Genomic DNA, 18,013 nt, shown 5'->3' with positions numbered 1-18,013 from the left:
AATGCGCCGTTTTCCCGGTGAGTTCTGTTACGAAATAAAATGATGGCTTTGACGTCAGAGTAGGTCGTGCCCAGCAGAAGGCTTACACTATTCAAATGCAGGCAGCACAACTACACCGGCGTCGCTCTGCGTCCATATGGTCGATGCCGGCTTGTTATTCTGTGAGCTGATTGGCCAGTCGGTTGGCTGCTGCACAGCAGGAGGCGTCACAACGAACCGTCACCGCTGCAGCATCCTCCGGTAACCAGGGGGCGGTGTCTCGCGGTTGCTAGGGAACCCTGGTAAGAAGGGATCGACGCCTGATTGAGTCGTGATGTAAATGCTCGTGGCTGCCATCGGATTAAAGTGCAGGTCCGCACTCGTGGCTTGAGCTGCGGAGCTCTTTGTTCAGATCAGTTTATAATTCGGAGCGAACCGAGCAAAGGCGTCACCGTCGCCGAGTCTTCTGGTGAATTTCCTGGTTTAGAATTAATTATTTTCCGCCCAGCTCTGGCTTGAGAACAGGTCGTGTGTTGCAACAGGTCGTAGATAAACACCAGGACACTGCGTTCAGACGGGAGAACCGGAGCTCGCTCGAGTGTGGATGTAACGTCGAAGTGGAACCGTCAACATGATGCCGGTAAGACCAACCTAACCTATCTCTACACATTTACATTCTCATTCGCTCTCACCGAGCGACTCAATTTGTTCGATCAGCAGTTCATGATCCAACATCAGCTTTTACTGACCGATCACTTCGGACCGGAGAATAGTTCGGGTAGTTTGTACTCTGGTGTGTGTGTGTGTGTGTGTGTGTGTGTCCAGTCGACCTGTTCACTCACCTGTCTACCTGTTTGAGGAGGATGGAGAAGTGATCTACTTCCTGTCTGGATGGTCGGTTGTTCTGCGGGTAGTCTCCATGACAACAGAGCTTGGTTCTCTATCGGGTAGAAGAGGAAACCATGAATTATAAAGTTCAAATGATGGGAGACTTTCTATTTTTCTCATAAGCCTATGATTCAATCGAATCTATCAAAATGTCCCAGCCGATAGATTGATGATGATGATGATGATGGATGGATGATGGAGGAGAGACATAATGATGGAGAGAAGATAGACATTAGGATGGAGGGATGATAGAGGAGAGACAGAATGATGGAGGGATGATAGAGAAGAGACAGAATGATGGAGAGATGAGAGGAGACAGAATGATGGAGGGATGATATAGAAGAGACAGAATGATGGAGAGAGGAAAGACAGTATTATGAAGGGATGATATAGAAGAGACAGAATGATGGAGAGATGAGAGGAGACAATGATGGAGAGATGAGAGGAGAGACAGAATCATGAAGGCATGATAGAGAAGAGACAAAATGATGGAGAGATGAGAGGCGACAGAATGATGGAGGAGAGACAAAATGATGGAGGGATGAAAGAGAGATAGAGGGATTAGAGGAGAGACAGATTGATGGAGGGATGATGGAGGAGAGACAAAAGGATAGAGAGATGATGGAGGAGACAGAATGGTGGAGGGGTGATAGAGACAGAATGATGGATGAATGAGGGGAGACAGAACGATAGAGAGATGTTGGAGGAGACAGAATGATGGAGGGATGGTAATAGACAGAATAATGGAGGCATTAGAGGAGAGACAGAATGATGGAGGGTTCATAAGCGAGAGGCAGTATGATAGCCGGAGGATAGTAGTTTTACATTCCTGGAGGAGAGGAAGGCATTACCCACGTTGGATATTCAGAAGATGAATTCAACCTTTACTGCCCCTCCCCCTCCCCTGCTGGGAGGGGGGGAGGGGCCTTTATTCCTAGTCATGTGACCCTAACACCATATGGTCCCGATGTGCCACCGGTCACACACACATACTCACACACACACTCCCCACACTTACTCATAAACTCACATACGCACACCCCACACACACATACTCACACACAAATGCACACACACACACACACACACACACACACACACACACACACACACATCCAACACATATACAGTATACACACCCACCCACACACTCCACATCGTTCCCCCCCAACCCTGCTGTGTGGGCAGGGCCCCTCCCAAGGCTTCTGATCGGCCAACAGTACCTCCTATTCTTCATAAGGTGAACGCTGTGACCCACTTCCTGTTCCTCAAACCCAACCCTGCTCCACTTACTGCTCTTTCTAGGACATTGTCTGTCTGACAGCCTGTCTCCCTCTCCCTCCCTCCCTCCCTCCCTCCCGGCCAGCCTGTCTCTCCCTCCCGGCCTGTCTTTCCCTCCCTCCCCCCCTGTCTGTATGTCTGTGCATTCTGTATGTGTAGAGGTGTTGTGAGGATCTGGATGAATGCATGAGTCACTCCGCTGGGTACGGAATTGTATTATCTTTGCAATAAAGTTCCTTAACCTATGGGGATAAGGAACTGTCCCCATCTGTAGGACGTGTGTGGACAGTAGCCGTGATGTTGTCACGTGGCGATGCTTCATGTAGGTTATTGTAGAGTACCTGTTATTGTAGTATTTATCTGAGTATTTAGCAGTACAGACCACAGGACCTCCCGTCACCCTAACACAAACTGAATGATGCCGTTCTATATCCAGACCCTCTCCATTGTAGGGCCACCCACTGATTCGTTATAACACAGAGCTGGGGTCAATTGATATGGATATGTTATAATTGTTATTGAGTGAAACCAAGCGTTTTTAGATCGCTGCTTCTGCTCTGCTGAGCTCTGAATGCGCTGCGGCTCGTCTTTAAGATTCTGATCGATCCAGTCGAACCCGTGTCAGGTTTTCACTGGTGAACCACTTATGTGAGATATGGTGACATGACGGCTGCTGTTTCGCGCGTTCATGATGATCGTCGCTCGTAGTCATGGCAACCGGCGTGTTTTCCCTCCAGATGTTCCTGACAGTGTACCTGAGCAGCAGCGAGCAGCACGTCGCTGAGGTCCCCGTTACCCCGGAGACGCTGTGTCGGGACGTCCTGGAGATCTGCAGAGAGCCAGGGGAGAGCCAGTGCTACCTGGCCGAGCTGTGGAGGGACACGGGTACCCTGATCAATACCCTACACTACCAATCCATGATTGATACCTTCACAGTGTCAATGCATGGTCAATACATTATCAACACATTATCCATACCCTTTGATACCAAAACATGATCAATACATAATCAACAAATGCTGTCTACTACCCTTTGATGCCAATTCACTAAAACTATGATATCAATACCTCATCAATGACCTTACCTCACCCATACATGATCGATATACAATCAATACATTATGAATAACCTTACACTACCAATACATGGTCAATACATGATCAACACACTACCAATACCTGTTGTTTATATGTTTTGTAACATGTGTTTAGAGCGTGTGGTGTCGGACTGTGAGCGGATGCAGGACGTGTTGCAGCGCTGGGGACAGCAGGGAGAGGAGCTACGCTACATCCTGAGGCACCAGCCACCTCCAGGTACATGCTAACAGGCTAGCAGACATGCTAACAGACACCAGCCACTTTCAGGTACACAGGCTAACATGCTACGCTGAATCCTGAGACACAAGCCACCTTCAGATACAACAACTGCTAACAAGCTAACATGCTGTGCTTCATACTGAGACAATGCTAGGCTGTACTAGATTGTGCAGAAGCTAGCTATGATGGCGGCTATGTTAAATTGTTGTTTAAATGCTAGTTCTGACTGCAGCTATACTAACTTGTGGTGGAGGCTAGCAGTGCTATCAGCCATGCTAACTCATTGTATCCCTCCAGTCAGGCCAACCGCTGATGACCAGAGGTTTGCCAAGACGTTGTTCTCAGAGAACTCGGTGAGCCAACGCTGTTAGCACCCCTTCAACGCCTCAAGTGTTAAGTCCAATGTTCTTTCTTGGCTAGCTTTGCTTTATTTGTAGTTTGGTCTATTCTGGTGTTTTCCATGTACAATATTTATTAGGTTGCATGGTAGCACACAGTATTTATGGGGAGCATTGAGGTACACAGTATTTATTGGTAGTATTGTGGTGCACAGTATTTATTGGTAGTATTGTGTACAGAGTATGTATTGTTAGTATTGTTGTACACAGTATTTATTGGTAGTATTGTGGTACACAGTATTTATTGGTACTATTGAGGTACAGAGTATGTATTGTTAGTATTGTGGTACCCAGTATTTGTTGGTAGTATTGTGGTACGCAATATTTATTGTTAGTATTGCGACACAGAGTATGTATTGGTAGTATTGTGGTACACAGTATTTATTGGTAGTATTGTGGTACACAATATTTATTGGTAGCATTACGACACAGAGTATGTATTGGTAGTATTGTGGTACACAGTATTGATGGTAGTATTGTGGTACACAGTATTGATTGGTAGTTGTGGTACACAGTATTGATGGTAGTTGTGGTAAACAGTATTGATTGGTAGTATTGTGGTACACAGTATCGATGGTAGTTGTGGTACACAGTATTGATTTGGTAGTATTGTGGTACACAGTATTGATGGTAGTTGTGGTACACAGTATTTATTGGTAGTATTGTGGTACACAGTATTGATTGGTAGTATTGTGGTACACAATATTTATTGGTAGTATTGTGGTACTACACAGTATGTATTGGTAGTTGTGGTACACAGTATTTATTGGTAGTATTGTGGTACACAGTATTGATGGTAGTATTGTGGTACACAGTATTGATGGTAGTTGTGGTACACAGTATTGATGGTAGTTGTGGTACACAGTATTGATGGTAGTTGTGGTACACAGTATTGATGGTAGTATTGTGGTACACAGTATCGATGGTAGTTGTGGTACACAGTATTGATGGTAGTATTGTGGTACACAGTATTGATGGTAGTATTGTGGTACACAGTATTTATTGGTAGTATGGTGGTACACAGTATTGATGGTCGTATTGTGGTACACAGTATTGATGGTAGTTGTGGTACACAGTATTGATGGTAGTTGTGGTACACAGTATTGATGGTAGTTGTGGTACACAGTATTGATGGTAGTATTGTGGTACACAGTAGTGATGGTAGTTGTGGTACACAGTATTGATGGTAGTATTGTGGTACACAGTATTGATGGTAGTATTGTGGTACACAGTATTGATGGTAGTATTGTGGTACACAGTATTTATTGGTAGTATTGTGGTACACAGTACTTATTGGTAGTATTGTGGTACACAGTACTGATTGGTAGTATTGTGGTACACAGTACTTATTGGTAGTATTGTGGTACACAGTATTGATTGGTAGTATTGTGGTACACAGTATTGATGGTAGTATTGTGGTACACAGTATTGATTGGTAGTATTGTGGTACACAGTACTTATTGGTAGTATTGTGGTAGGTTTCCTGGACTCTAGCTGACCTACAGGACATGGCGACGCGACAACAAGAACAGATCCACGTTACACAGCAACTACTGGTCTCCAAGGTAACCTGATGGACTGCTACTACTTCCAGTACACAAGTACTATAATCAGAGATGGTTAAATACTGCCATGAGTACTACCACCAGTAAAGTACTATAATCAGAGATGGTTAAGTACTGCCACGAGTACTACAACCAGTAGATAAGTACTTTAATCAGAGATGGTTAAGTGAATTATCAATTTATAGATGGTTATTCTACTTGTGGTTGGTTGTGGTTAGTTTAGGTATGATTAGATGTGGTTACTTAATGTATAGGTTAGATGTGGTTAGTTTAGGTATAAGGTTAAAGAGAATGGTGAGTTCAGGTATGGTTGAATTTAGTTGGTTTAGGTATGGTTAGATGTGGTTAGTTACTGTGTGGTTAGTTCATGTATGGTTAGTTCTATTTAGTTCAGGTATGGGTAGGTTATATCAGGTAGGATTAGATGTTGTTAGTTTAGGTATGGTTGGATGTGGTTAGTTTAGAAATGGTTAGTTGAGGCATGGTTAGTTTAGGTATGGTTAGATGTGGTTAGTTCAGGTATGGTTAGATGTGGTTCGTTGAGGTAAGGTTAGTTGAGGCATGGTTAGTTTAGGTATGGTTAGATGTGGTTAGTTCAGGTATGGTTAGATGTGGTTCATTGAGATATGGTTAGTTTAAGTATGGTTGTGGTTAGTTTAGGTATGGTTAGATTATAGTTAAAATATGGTTAGTTTAGGTATGGATGGTTGTGGTTAGTTTAGGTATGGTAAGATGTAGTTAGTTGAGGTATGGTTGGTTGCGGTTACTTCAGGTATGGTTGGTTCTGGTTAGGTTTGGCTTGGTTAGATGTGGTTAGTTCAGGTATGGTTAGTTCAGGTTTGATACTAGGTTGGTTTCTGACCACGGCCCCTCCAGGAGCAGAGGCTGCGCTCCCTGAGGCAGCAGGAGCTGCAGGAGGTGCAGAGGTCGGATCAGGAGCGCCTGGCCCAGCTGAGGGAGAACGCCCTGACCCAGGAGACCAAGCTGAGGAGGGTCCGGGCCGTCCGCACCCAGGTGGAGCAGAAACGCCTCAGCAACAGCAAGCTAGGTCAGACCCCCGCCGCTATAGACTACCTTCACTAGCACTACTCTATACTACCTACACTAGCACTACTCTATACTACCTACACAAGCACTAGGTCAGACCCTACTCTATACTACATACACTAACACTACTCTATACTACCTACACTAGCACTAGGTCAGACCCCCGCCGCTATAGACTACCTACACTAGCACTAGGTCAGACCCCCGCCGCTATAGACTACCTACACTAGCACTAGGTCAGACCCCCGCCGCTATAGACTACCTACACTAGCACTAGGTCAGACCCCCGCCGCTATAGACTACCTACACTAGCACTAGGTCAGACCCCCGCCGCTATAGACTACCTACACTAGCACTACTCTATACTACCCACACTAGCACTGGGTCAGACCCCCGCCACTATAGACTACCCACACTAGCACTACTCTATACTACCTACCTACACCAGCACTAGGTCAGACCCCCGCCTATATATACTACCTACACTAGCACTAGGTCAGACCCTACTCTACATATAATAACGTAGTACTAATACTAGCTCAGACCCTACTATATGTATACTAACCTAGTACTAACAGTAGGTCAGACCCTACTCTATATATACTACCTATACTAACACTGGGTCAGACCCTACTCTATATACTACCTATACTAACACTGGGTCCTACTATACACAGTATATGTACTACCTATACTAACACTAGGTCAGACCCTACTATATACGTACTTCCTGTGTGTGTAGTGGAGGAGGTGGAGCAGATGTCGGGGCTGTTCCAGCAGAAGCAGCGGGAGCTGCTGGCGGCCGTGGCGAGGGTGGAGGAGCTCAACCAACAGCTGCAGAGCCTGAGGAGCAGGGCGGAGCCGTCCCCCCAAAGCCCCGCCCACGCCACCCAGCTGGACCTGCTGTATAAGGAGCTACAGGTAGCTTGCCCGTAGCTTACGCTAACCATACCATGGTTACCCTGGTTACCACCAACCCTACCCTGGTTACCACTAACCCTACCCTGGTTACCATAAACCATACCCTGGTTACCTTAGTTGCCACTAACCCAACCTGGTTACCACTAACCATACCCTGCTTACCTTAGTTACTACTTACCCTAGCCTGATTACAACCACTAACTATGTTAGTGACTACAGCAGGCTGAACCAGGTAGACAGCAGGCTGAACCAGTGAGTGACTAACCCTGGTACCAGGTAGACAGCAGGCTGAACCAGTGAGTGGCTAACCCTGGTACCAGGTAGACGGCAGGCTGGACCAGTGAATGACTAGCCCTGGGTTCAGTTGCGCAGCAGGCTGAACCAGGAGCAGGGGGCGCGGCTCCAGCAGCACCGGGACACCCTGACGCGGCGCAACACGGAGGTGGGCGTGATGGAGCGCCGTGTGGCCGAGCTGCGGCAGCGGCTCTGGAAGAAGAAGGCAGCGCTGAACTCCAAGGAGAGCCCGCCGGTACGCCCCCAGGACCCAACACAGAGCCTAACCCTATCCCATCTCACCTAACCCTAGCACATCTCACCTAACCCTAACCCTAAACCTAGTCCAACTCACCTAACCCTAACCCTTACCCTAAAACATTTCACCTAATCCCAACCCTAACACATCTCACCTAACCCCTAACCCTAACCCATCTCACCTAACTCTAACCAATCTCACCTAATCCTAACCCATCTCACCTAACCCATTTTACCTAACCCTAACCCTAACCCATCTGCCCTATCCCTAACCCATCTGCCCTAACCCTAACCCATCTCACCTAACCCCAACCCATTAATCTCCCCCAGCCCTTACCCATCTCCCCCAGCCCTAACCAGACATAAGAACACCTGTTTATCTTTATGTCCGTCCCCTGGTCCAGGTGTTGGACTGCCAGCCCCCCCAGCCCAGTGCCCCCTCCAGGGTGGCGGCCGTGGGGCCATACATCCAGTCCTGTGGCCCCCAGGGGCTCCCAGTACCCCAACGACAGGAGGTACTGGGGAAGACATCGTACCCGGAGGGTTACTCACCTGATCCAGCTCTGATACCCCCACCCCTACCCGCCAAGCCCTCCTCAGGTACACACACACCTGTAGCACCTGTAGAGACACCTGTACCAGCTGTAGACCGACATGTAACACCTGTAGAGACGACTGTACCACCTGTAGAGACACCTGTAGAACCTGTAGAGACACCTGTAGCACCTGTAGTGACACCTGTAGCACCTGTAGAGACACCTGTAGAACCTGTAAAGACACCTGTAGCACCTGTAGCACCTGTAGAGACACCTGTAGAACCTGTAGAGACACCTTTAGCAGCTGTAGTGACACCTGTAGCAGCTGTATTGACACCTGTAGAGTCAACTGTACCAGCTGTAGACGCATATGTAACACCTGTACAGACATCTGTAGAACCTGTAGGGACATCTGTAGGGACACTTGTAGAGACACCTGTAGAACCTGTAGAGACACCCGTAGCACCTGTGGAGACACCTGTAGCACCTGTGGAGACACCTTTAGCACCTGTGGAGAGTGATGTAGGGATGGTTATGATGTCAGGGTGTAGGGTGATGATTTCAGGGTGTAGTGGTGATGATGTCAGGGTGTAGGGTTATGATGTCAGGGTGTAGTGGTGATGATGTCAGGGTGTAGTGGTGATGATGTCAGGGTGTAGGGTTATGATGTCAGGGTGTAGTGTGATGATGTCACGGTGTAGGGTTATGATGTCAGGGTGTAGGGTTATGATGTCAGGGTGTAGGGTTATGATGTCAGGGTGTAGGGTTATGGTGTCAGGGTGTAGTGGTGATGATGTCAGGGTGTAGGGTTATGGTGTCAGGGTGTAGTGGTGATGATGTCAGGGTGTAGGGTTATGATGTCAGGGTGTAGTGGTGATGATGTCAGGGTGTAGGGTTATGATGTCAGGGTGTAGGGTTATGATGTCAGGGTGTAGGGTTATGATGTCAGGGTGTAGGGTTATGATGTCAGGGTGTAGTGGTGATGATGTCAGGGTGTAGTGGTGATGATGTCCCACTCACCGGCTGCTACTCTGCTCTCCGCCCTGCAGGTTTCCAGACCGCACACTCCTCCACCCTCCCCCGCATGTCCGCCCAGCACCGCCACGACACAGGTGACCCAAACACACTCACTTCCTGTGGGCGTGTCCCACATAGGGGGTGTCTTCACAGCCAACTTGTTTTGCGTGTGTTTTAACTCCACCCCTCTCTGTCGCACTTCTAGATGACTTCGATGTCCCGCCCCCTGTTCCATCTCGGACCACCGCGGACTCGCAGGTATAGGACCAGACCAGCTGTCAATCTAACCAACTTAAGCTTCATTCATTTGCCTTGCGTTGCCTTGGTGACCTGGGTATCCTTCCAACTAACGGTGTCTCTCAGGCTAACCAGGTGCGTTTCCTTCCTCTCTCAGTTGAAGACGGCCCCCCCGGTGCCCAGTAAACCCAGACTCTTCACCCCGACCCCGACCCCCTACAGCCCCGGGACCGGCGCGGGCAGAACCCGGGGCCCGGCCAGCCAGTGCCACACCCTGCCCCTCCCCCACAAGCAGGACAAGACACCGGCCGCGGCCGTGCGACCTTTCACCCCTGACCCGCCTCCAGCCATGCCCCCGCTGCTGCAGAAGCCCAAGACGGTGGCGACGTCGTCCATCTACTCCATGTACACGACCCCCGCCTCGCACGCCAAGGCGGGGGGCGGGACCCTGCCCCGCGGCCCGGCCAGAGGTACCCCCAGCTGGTTCTGTTCATACTAGTACTCAGGCCATAGGTACCCCCACCTGGTTCTACTAATACTAGTACTCAGGCCAGAGGTACCCCCCCCTGGTTCTGTTCATACTAGTACTCAGGCCAGAGGTACCCCCACCTGGTTCTGTTCATACTAGTACTCAGGCCAGAGGTACCCCCCCCTGGTTCTACTAATACTAGTACTCAGGCCAGAGGTACCCCCACCTGGTTCTACTAATACTAGTACTCAGGCCAGAGGTACCCCCCCCTGGTTCTACTAATACTAGTACTCAGGCCAGAGGTACCCCCACCTGGTTCTGTTCATACTAGTACTCAGGCCAGAGGTACTCCCACCTGGTTCTGTTCCTACTAGTACTCAGGCCAGAGGTACTCCCACCTGGTTCTATTCATACTAGTACTCAGGCCAGAGGTACCCCCACCTGGTTCTGTTCATACTAGTACTCAGGCCAGAGGTACTCCCACCTGGTTCTATTCATACTAGTACTCAGGCCAGAGGTACTCCCACCTGGTTCTGTTCCTACTAGTACTCAGGCCAGAGGTACTCCCACCTGGTTCTGTTCATACTAGTACTCAGGCCAGAGGTACTCCCACCTGGTGCTCACAGTAGCTGCTAAATGATCAAATAGTACCAAGTACCATTGGTTCTCATCACCATCTCATTGTTTATCAGTACTCTGATCCGTTACTACTGTTAGCCCATCCCATAATGGGATGGGCTAACAGTAGTTTGTCTTTGTCATGTGACTCTGTCTTTGTGTGCCCTCTGACCTCAGTGTACGGGAAGCCCCTCCTCCCGGCCAGCGGGGGGCAGCAGTCAGACAGCGGCGTCCATTTTGGATCGTGTCTATCCGACGGCGAGGAACCGGAGCTGCTGGGCGGAGCCTGCCCCTTCTCCACCTCCACCTCCACCTCGACCACCTCCACCTCCGTCACCCCCGCCGGCGAGGCTCCGGAGCCGGCGGAGCGCACCGCCCCCCGGCCCCTCAGCCCCACCAAGCTCCTCCCCTTCCTGTCCCAGCACCCCCACCGTAACCCTAGCGACGCCGACCTGGACGCGCTGCGGCGGCGGCTGCGCCTCGCCCCGCGGCCGCTGAAGAAGCGCTCCTCCATCACGGAGCCCGAGGGCCCCGGGGGGCCCAACATCCAGAAGCTGCTCTACCAGAAGACCACCCTGGCCGCCATGGAGACCGTGGAGCCGGTCGCCGCGGGGACCGCCTCACGCGACAGCCTCCGCCCGGTGGGGGCGGAGAGCGAGGAGCGGCGAGGCGAGGGCCCGCCTCCTCTGCCCCCCCGCTCCCCCCTCCCTGACTCCTCCTCCTCCTCTCACGCCCTGCCGCCCCCCCTGGAGGAGGACGAGGGGGGAGAGGGGAGGGCACCCCCCACCCAGGACGAGTTCCCTCCCTACCCCCCACCCCCTTACACCTGCAGGGGTCAGAAGGAGGAGGAGCCTGAGGTCACCGCAGAGGCCACCCCGCCCACGGTCAGTACACATACACACACACACACACACACACACACACACACACACACACACACACACACACACACACACACACACACACACACACACCTCTGTGTGCTGGTTGTGATCCAGATCCTCCGTACAGGGTAAGAGGTCCAACCTGCGGCAGGCGGGTTCTGAACGGACCAACCACGGGATGAGGGTCCGCTTCAACCCGCTGGCCCTGCTGCTGGACTCCTCCCTGGAGGGGGAGTACGACCTGGTCCAGAGGGTCATCTACGACGTGAGGCCCCTCCTGCTCCCCTCCTACCTCCTCGACTCCCACCTCATTGTCTCCTAAGTGGTCATTACTGTTCTCCTCAACCCTAGGAGCTTGGCGATGGTCGTCACTAATAATCACCTAGTGGCCACTTAATAGACTAGTGATGACTGACAGATGTGTGGTTGATTGACAAGTGTGTAGATGACTGACAGCTGGGTAGGTGGTTGAAAGGTGTGAAGGTGACTGATAGGTGTGCAGGTGATTGACAGGTGTGTAGATGATTGACAGGTGTGCAGGTGACTGACAGGTGTGCAGATGAATGATAGGTGTGTAGGTGATTGACAGGTGTGCTGGTGACTGACAGGTGTGCAGATGATTGACAGGTGTGCAGATGATTGACAGGTGTGTAGATGATTGACAGTGGTGCAGGTGACTGACAGGTGTAGTTGACTGACAGGTGTGTAGGTGATTGACTGGTGTGCAGGTGACTGTCAGGTGTGTAGGTCATTGACAGGTGTGCAGCTGACTGACAGGTGTGCAGGTGACTGACAGGTGTGCAGGTGACTGACAGGTGTGCAGGTGACTGACAGGTGTGCAGGTGACTGACAGGTGTCTCTGCAGGTGGAGGACCCCAGCCTCCCTAACGATGAGGGCATCACGGCGCTGCACAACGCCGTGTGCGCCGGACACGTGGAGATCGTCAAGTTCCTCGTCCAGTTCGGAGTCAACGTCAACGCCGCCGACAGCGACGGGTGGTCAGTACCACACGCAGACAGACAGGCTGAGAGACAGACACACAGACAGGCTGAGAGACAGACACACAGACAGACTGAGAGACAGACACACAAAGACAGACTGAGAGACAGACAGACTAAGAGACAGACACACACAGACAGACTGAGAGACAGACACACAGACAGACAGGCTGAGAGACAGACACACACAGACAGACAGGCTGAGAGACAGACACACAGACAGGCTGAGAGACAGACACACAGACAGACTGAGAGACAGACACACAGACAGACAGGCTGAGAGACAGACACACAGACAGGCTGAGAGACAGACACACACAGACAGACAGGCTGAGAGACAGACACACACAGACAGGCTGAGAGACAGACACACACAGACGGACAGGCTGAGAGACAGACACACACAGACAGACAGGCTGAAAAACAGGCAGACAGGCTGAGAGACAGAAAGACAGATGGGTAGACCGTTAAAGAAGATCCTTCTCTCTCTCATGTCTCTCCCTCTCTCTCTCCCTCTGCCTCATGTCTCTCCCTCTCTCCCCCCTCTCCCCCCCCCCCCCCCCCCCCCCAGGACCCCGCTCCACTGCGCGGCCTCCTGTAACAACGTGCAGGTGTGTAAGTTCCTGGTGGAGTCGGGGGCCGCCGTGTTCGCCACCACCTCCAGCGACCAGCAGACCGCCGCCGACAAGTGTGAGGAGCTGGAGGACGGATACGCCCAGTGCTCCCAGTTCCTCTACGGTCAGTAGGTCCCAGTGGGCTGGTCCCCCTGGTCCCAGTGGACACCTGGGCCCAGTAGACACCTGGGCCCAGTAGACACCTGGTCCCAGTAGACACCTGGTCCCAGTAGACACCTGGGCCCAGTAGACACCTGGTCCCAGTAGACACCTGGGCCCAGTAGACACCTGGTCCCAGTAGGCTGGCTCCCACATGGTCCCATATAGTGTATATGAGATAGTGTATATGATCTAATGTATATATAATGCATATAGTGTATAGTATATATATATAGTATAGTAGTGTACATGATATAGTGTACATGATATTGTGTATGGATAGTGTATATGATATAGTGTGTATATACAGTGTATATGAAATAGTGTATATGCCGTGTATATGATGTAGTGTATCTACAGTGTATCTATAGTGTACTCTACATGCTGTGTATCTACAGTGTATCTACAGTGTACTCTACATGCTGTGTATCTACAGTGTATCTATAGTGTACTCTACACGCTGTGTATCTACAGTGTATCTATAGTGTACTCTACATGCTGTGTATCTACAGTGTATCTACAGTGTACTCTACATGCTGTGTATCTACAGTGTATCTATAGTGTACTCTACACGCTGTGTATCTACAGTGTATCTATAGTGTACTCTACACGCTGTGTATCTACAGTGTATCTATAGTGTACTCTACATGCTGTGTATCTACAGTGTATCTACAGTGTACTCTACATGCTGTGTATCTACAGTGTATCTATAGTGTACTCTACACGCTGTGTATCTACAGTGTATCTACAGTGTATCTATAGTGTACTCTACATGCTGTGTATCTACAGTGTATCTATAGTGTACTCTACATGCTGTGTGTCCAGGGGTCCAGGAGAAGATGGGGGTGATGAACCGGGGCGCGGTGTACCCCCTCTGGGACTACGAGGCGCAGCAGGAGGACGAGCTCAGCCTGCAGGAGGGCGACGGGCTGCTGGTGCTGAGCAGGGAGGAGGGCTGGTGGTGGGCCCGCAGCGGGGGCCGCCAGGGCTACGTGGCCCGCAACCTGCTGGGGGTAGGACACAGTGCACACACACACACATAGACACACGCACACATACACACATAGACACACGCACACACACACACACAGACACACACACAGACACACATAGACACACACACGCACACACAGACAGAGACACAGACACACATAGACACACACACACACACACACACACACATAGACATAGACACACACACACACAGACACACACATAGACACACGCACGCACACACACACAGAGACACACATAGACACACGCACACACACATAGACACACGCACACACACACACATAGACACAAGCACACACACACAGACACATACACACACACACACACGCACACAGACACACACACACACACACACAGACACAGACACACGCAGACACACACAGACACACGCACACAGACACACGCGCACAGACATACACGCACAGACACACACGCACAGACACACACACAGACACACACACACATAGACACACGCACAGACAAACGGACAGACACACACATAGATACACGCACAGACACGCACATAGATACACGCACAGACACGCACACAGACACATGCACAGACACACACATAGACACACGCACAGACACACACAGACACACGCAGAGACACACACATACACACGCACAGACACGCACATACACACGCACAGACAAGCACATCGACACATGCACACAGACACACAATCACACAAAATTACGCATGCACACAATCACACGCACACATGCTCACAAGCACGCACAAGCACACAGACACACAATCACACGCATACACACACACACACGTGCTGTACAAATACACACACATACAGTAGAGATCTTAAACAAAGTTTCATATCTCACTCTGTCTCCCCATCTTCCCCTCTCTCTGCCTCTCTCTCTCCCTCCTTCCCTCAGCTCTATGCGAGGATTAAGCCCCGCCAGAGGACCTTGGCTTAACTCACCTGGTCTTCCTGGTCCAGCCTGGTGTCACCTAGACCAGCCTGGTCCCACCAGGTCTAACTGTCCTCACCTGGTCTGACTGGGCCCTGTGTTGGATCCAACCGAACAAGCAGTGTGGCCTCACTGTAGCACTGATAAAGCACAACAACCATCCTAAAGACTTTAACCTTAAAAGCACATTTCCTGTAGAGCAGACAGTGACAGAACAATCAACCATCTCAAAGACTTTTACCTTGAAAGCAGATTTCCTGTTGAGCAGGAAACCGTGAAACAGAAAAATCCACTACTTAATTAGTGTTTTCAAACAGACAAAATCCGTAGGGTCCCCTCATACACTGCTGCCTGCTATTGGTCCATAGACCACATGATTGACTGCTATTGGTTCACAAGACCACGTGATTGACTGCTATTGGTTCACAAGACCCAGTGATCCTCCTCTTTCCTAGTCTCCGTTTGGGCGCCCACCCGGGTTTGGTTTGAGGTAGATCGGGCCGTTCCATCAGAGGAGGGGAGAGGGGTGGAAACCAGAGCAGGACCGTGTGTTTCTTACCTCTCGGTGAATGTAGAATGCAATCAAAATATTAGTGCAGTGATTTGCTTCCATACACGCATGGGTTAGCCAACAGCACCCAAAATATACACATTGGACCAATCAGTGCCTGAAGAGCTGAGCCCACCTATCAGAGAGGGCCGCCTCGGTGGAATGTATTCTGGTCCTGCTGACTCCGCCCACCTGTGCCCTGGAGGCGGAGTCCGGTTCTGTATGATAAGGCCGCGTCCCACGTGTCCTTCACTTGCTCCCTCAGTCCCTACTCCCTAGGTGGTGAACACTTTGTAGGCCACTATTTAGGAAACAAGGATAGGAGGGTTTATGCTCTGGGAATCCATTTGCGTCCGGTGTATTGGTCGCATAAACAGAGCGACAGTGATGTGGCGTAAATGGCATAAATAATTCATAAATACAGAAAAAAATGCTATGCATCATGGGATATCATGGGCATCAAATAAATAGTATTATTTTTATACAGTGCATTGTGGGTTTAAGGAGGGCACTATTGGGAACAAAATATGTGCTTCTAAATGTCAGACAACACTACACAATGGTGGCACTCTAAATAGTGCACTAAGGGCGCTAAATAGTCGACAAATTCGAAAACAGCCATAGTTCCTCTTTAATCTGTACTCCGATTGGACGATAGTTTGTCTTTATTCTTTACTTTGATGTTTTTAACTGTCGCTGATCCTGGCTGCCTGTGATTGCTCTACTGTGAACTTTTGACCTTCTGTATGCGACCTCTGACCTGCTATACGTGTGGCTCTGAACATGAATGTTGAATTTCCCTCCTTAATCAAAGCACATGCTAACATCACTGTTAGCACGCAACCAGCTAGCTGTAGCTGAACAGTCTGTACAGCGCCGGCGGGCAGAAAGCTGATATTAAAAGAAAGTGGTGCGCAAAGCTTTGTCTTTTTTAAACAGATTTTCCTAAGTACCACAGGTGTTACTCCCTCGACCTTTCACTCTTGAAAACCATGAGGCGACCCCAGAGAACCCAGTGGATTATTCAGAATTAACGTTTTAGAATGATTTAGATTATCTGCTGCTAGTTCTGAAACCATCCAGATGACCCCCGAAGACCACCACCCAAATACACCCCACCCCAACCAAATACCCTACACCAAAACACGGGATGTCATTTCCGAGACGTGATTTCATTACCGATGTCATCAAAGCTAGGGTAGGCATTTGGAAAACCAGCCAGAGTTAGCGCCATTTTGAAAGTCACTGATAAAGTTCATGCTTCCTAACGGATTTTCTTTTGTGCCAAAATAAATGATTGGAGGGGATTAATACATCCCTGCTACAGCCACATAAACCAGATGATTCCCTTTTTTAACAGAGCATTTGATTTAATGGATTTATTTTGGGCCCAAAATTAATTTCAAGTAATGGGATCAAAATACGTGTAAAATAAATTGCCTAGCTTACCTTCAACAAGACGTGATGTCATTAACGAGGCTCGATGTAATTAACGAGAAGTCATGCCATTAACCAGCATGCAATGTTTTCACTTGACTGATGTTGTTAGTCCATGTGAATAAGGAGGCAGCACAATGTACAGTAACATGTTTAATAGTTTGGAGCAAGCTAACGGTGCATTCCCACCTGCCAGCACAGTTATGCTAACATGTTAACATGTGGAAATGTCTCATCTCGTTCTGTGACGGCGTTCTGTTCCCAACATTGGTCCGTGACAAGGTTAAGCCCCCCCCCCCGCAAAGTTCTTTTTTGAGGGATGAACAAGAATTAAACCGAACCTCATCTTTATAAATACAGCATATAGAAGACTTCTGTTAAAAGTTAAATATGTCAAAACGCTGAATCCGTTTTGGATTCAAGACAAGTCAATCACTTACAGTATTACAGCAAATATCATCACTGAACACCAAGGTTGCTGGTTTGGCTCTGGTGTCTATGGTTAGCCTGCGTTCCTAGGCAACCTGGAGGCTAGCGATCGAGAGCATGCTGTGGTCGAGGCAAATGCGTAGTACTCTCCACAAACGATGGGAAATACATTCACATATTCAGCTCACTG

At 49.6% G+C, this 18,013-nt stretch overlaps 1 protein-coding gene across 1 annotated transcript; it reads left to right on the top strand.

Moving 5' to 3' along the window:
• The first annotated feature begins 327 nt into the window (after nucleotides 1-327).
• Nucleotides 328-16,866, top strand: LOC130380092 (apoptosis-stimulating of p53 protein 1-like). The gene is made up of 19 exons (XM_056587275.1): nucleotides 328-619; nucleotides 2,886-3,033; nucleotides 3,361-3,462; nucleotides 3,763-3,818; nucleotides 5,342-5,428; nucleotides 6,305-6,476; nucleotides 7,218-7,396; nucleotides 7,761-7,925; nucleotides 8,332-8,527; nucleotides 9,513-9,575; nucleotides 9,686-9,738; nucleotides 9,875-10,187; nucleotides 10,982-11,034; nucleotides 11,155-11,688; nucleotides 11,816-11,953; nucleotides 12,554-12,687; nucleotides 13,259-13,425; nucleotides 14,286-14,473; nucleotides 15,372-16,866. The coding sequence occupies exons 1-19, from the start codon at nucleotides 611-613 to the stop codon at nucleotides 15,411-15,413; spliced, it is 2,799 nt and encodes a 932-aa protein (XP_056443250.1). The 5' UTR covers nucleotides 328-610; the 3' UTR covers nucleotides 15,414-16,866.
• The last annotated feature ends 1,147 nt before the right edge of the window (nucleotides 16,867-18,013 follow it).

Source organism: Gadus chalcogrammus, chromosome 3 (assembly GCF_026213295.1).
Source record: "Gadus chalcogrammus isolate NIFS_2021 chromosome 3, NIFS_Gcha_1.0, whole genome shotgun sequence".
Lineage (NCBI taxonomy): Eukaryota > Metazoa > Chordata > Actinopteri > Gadiformes > Gadidae > Gadus > Gadus chalcogrammus.
This window is presented reverse-complemented; position numbering and strand designations above follow the sequence as displayed.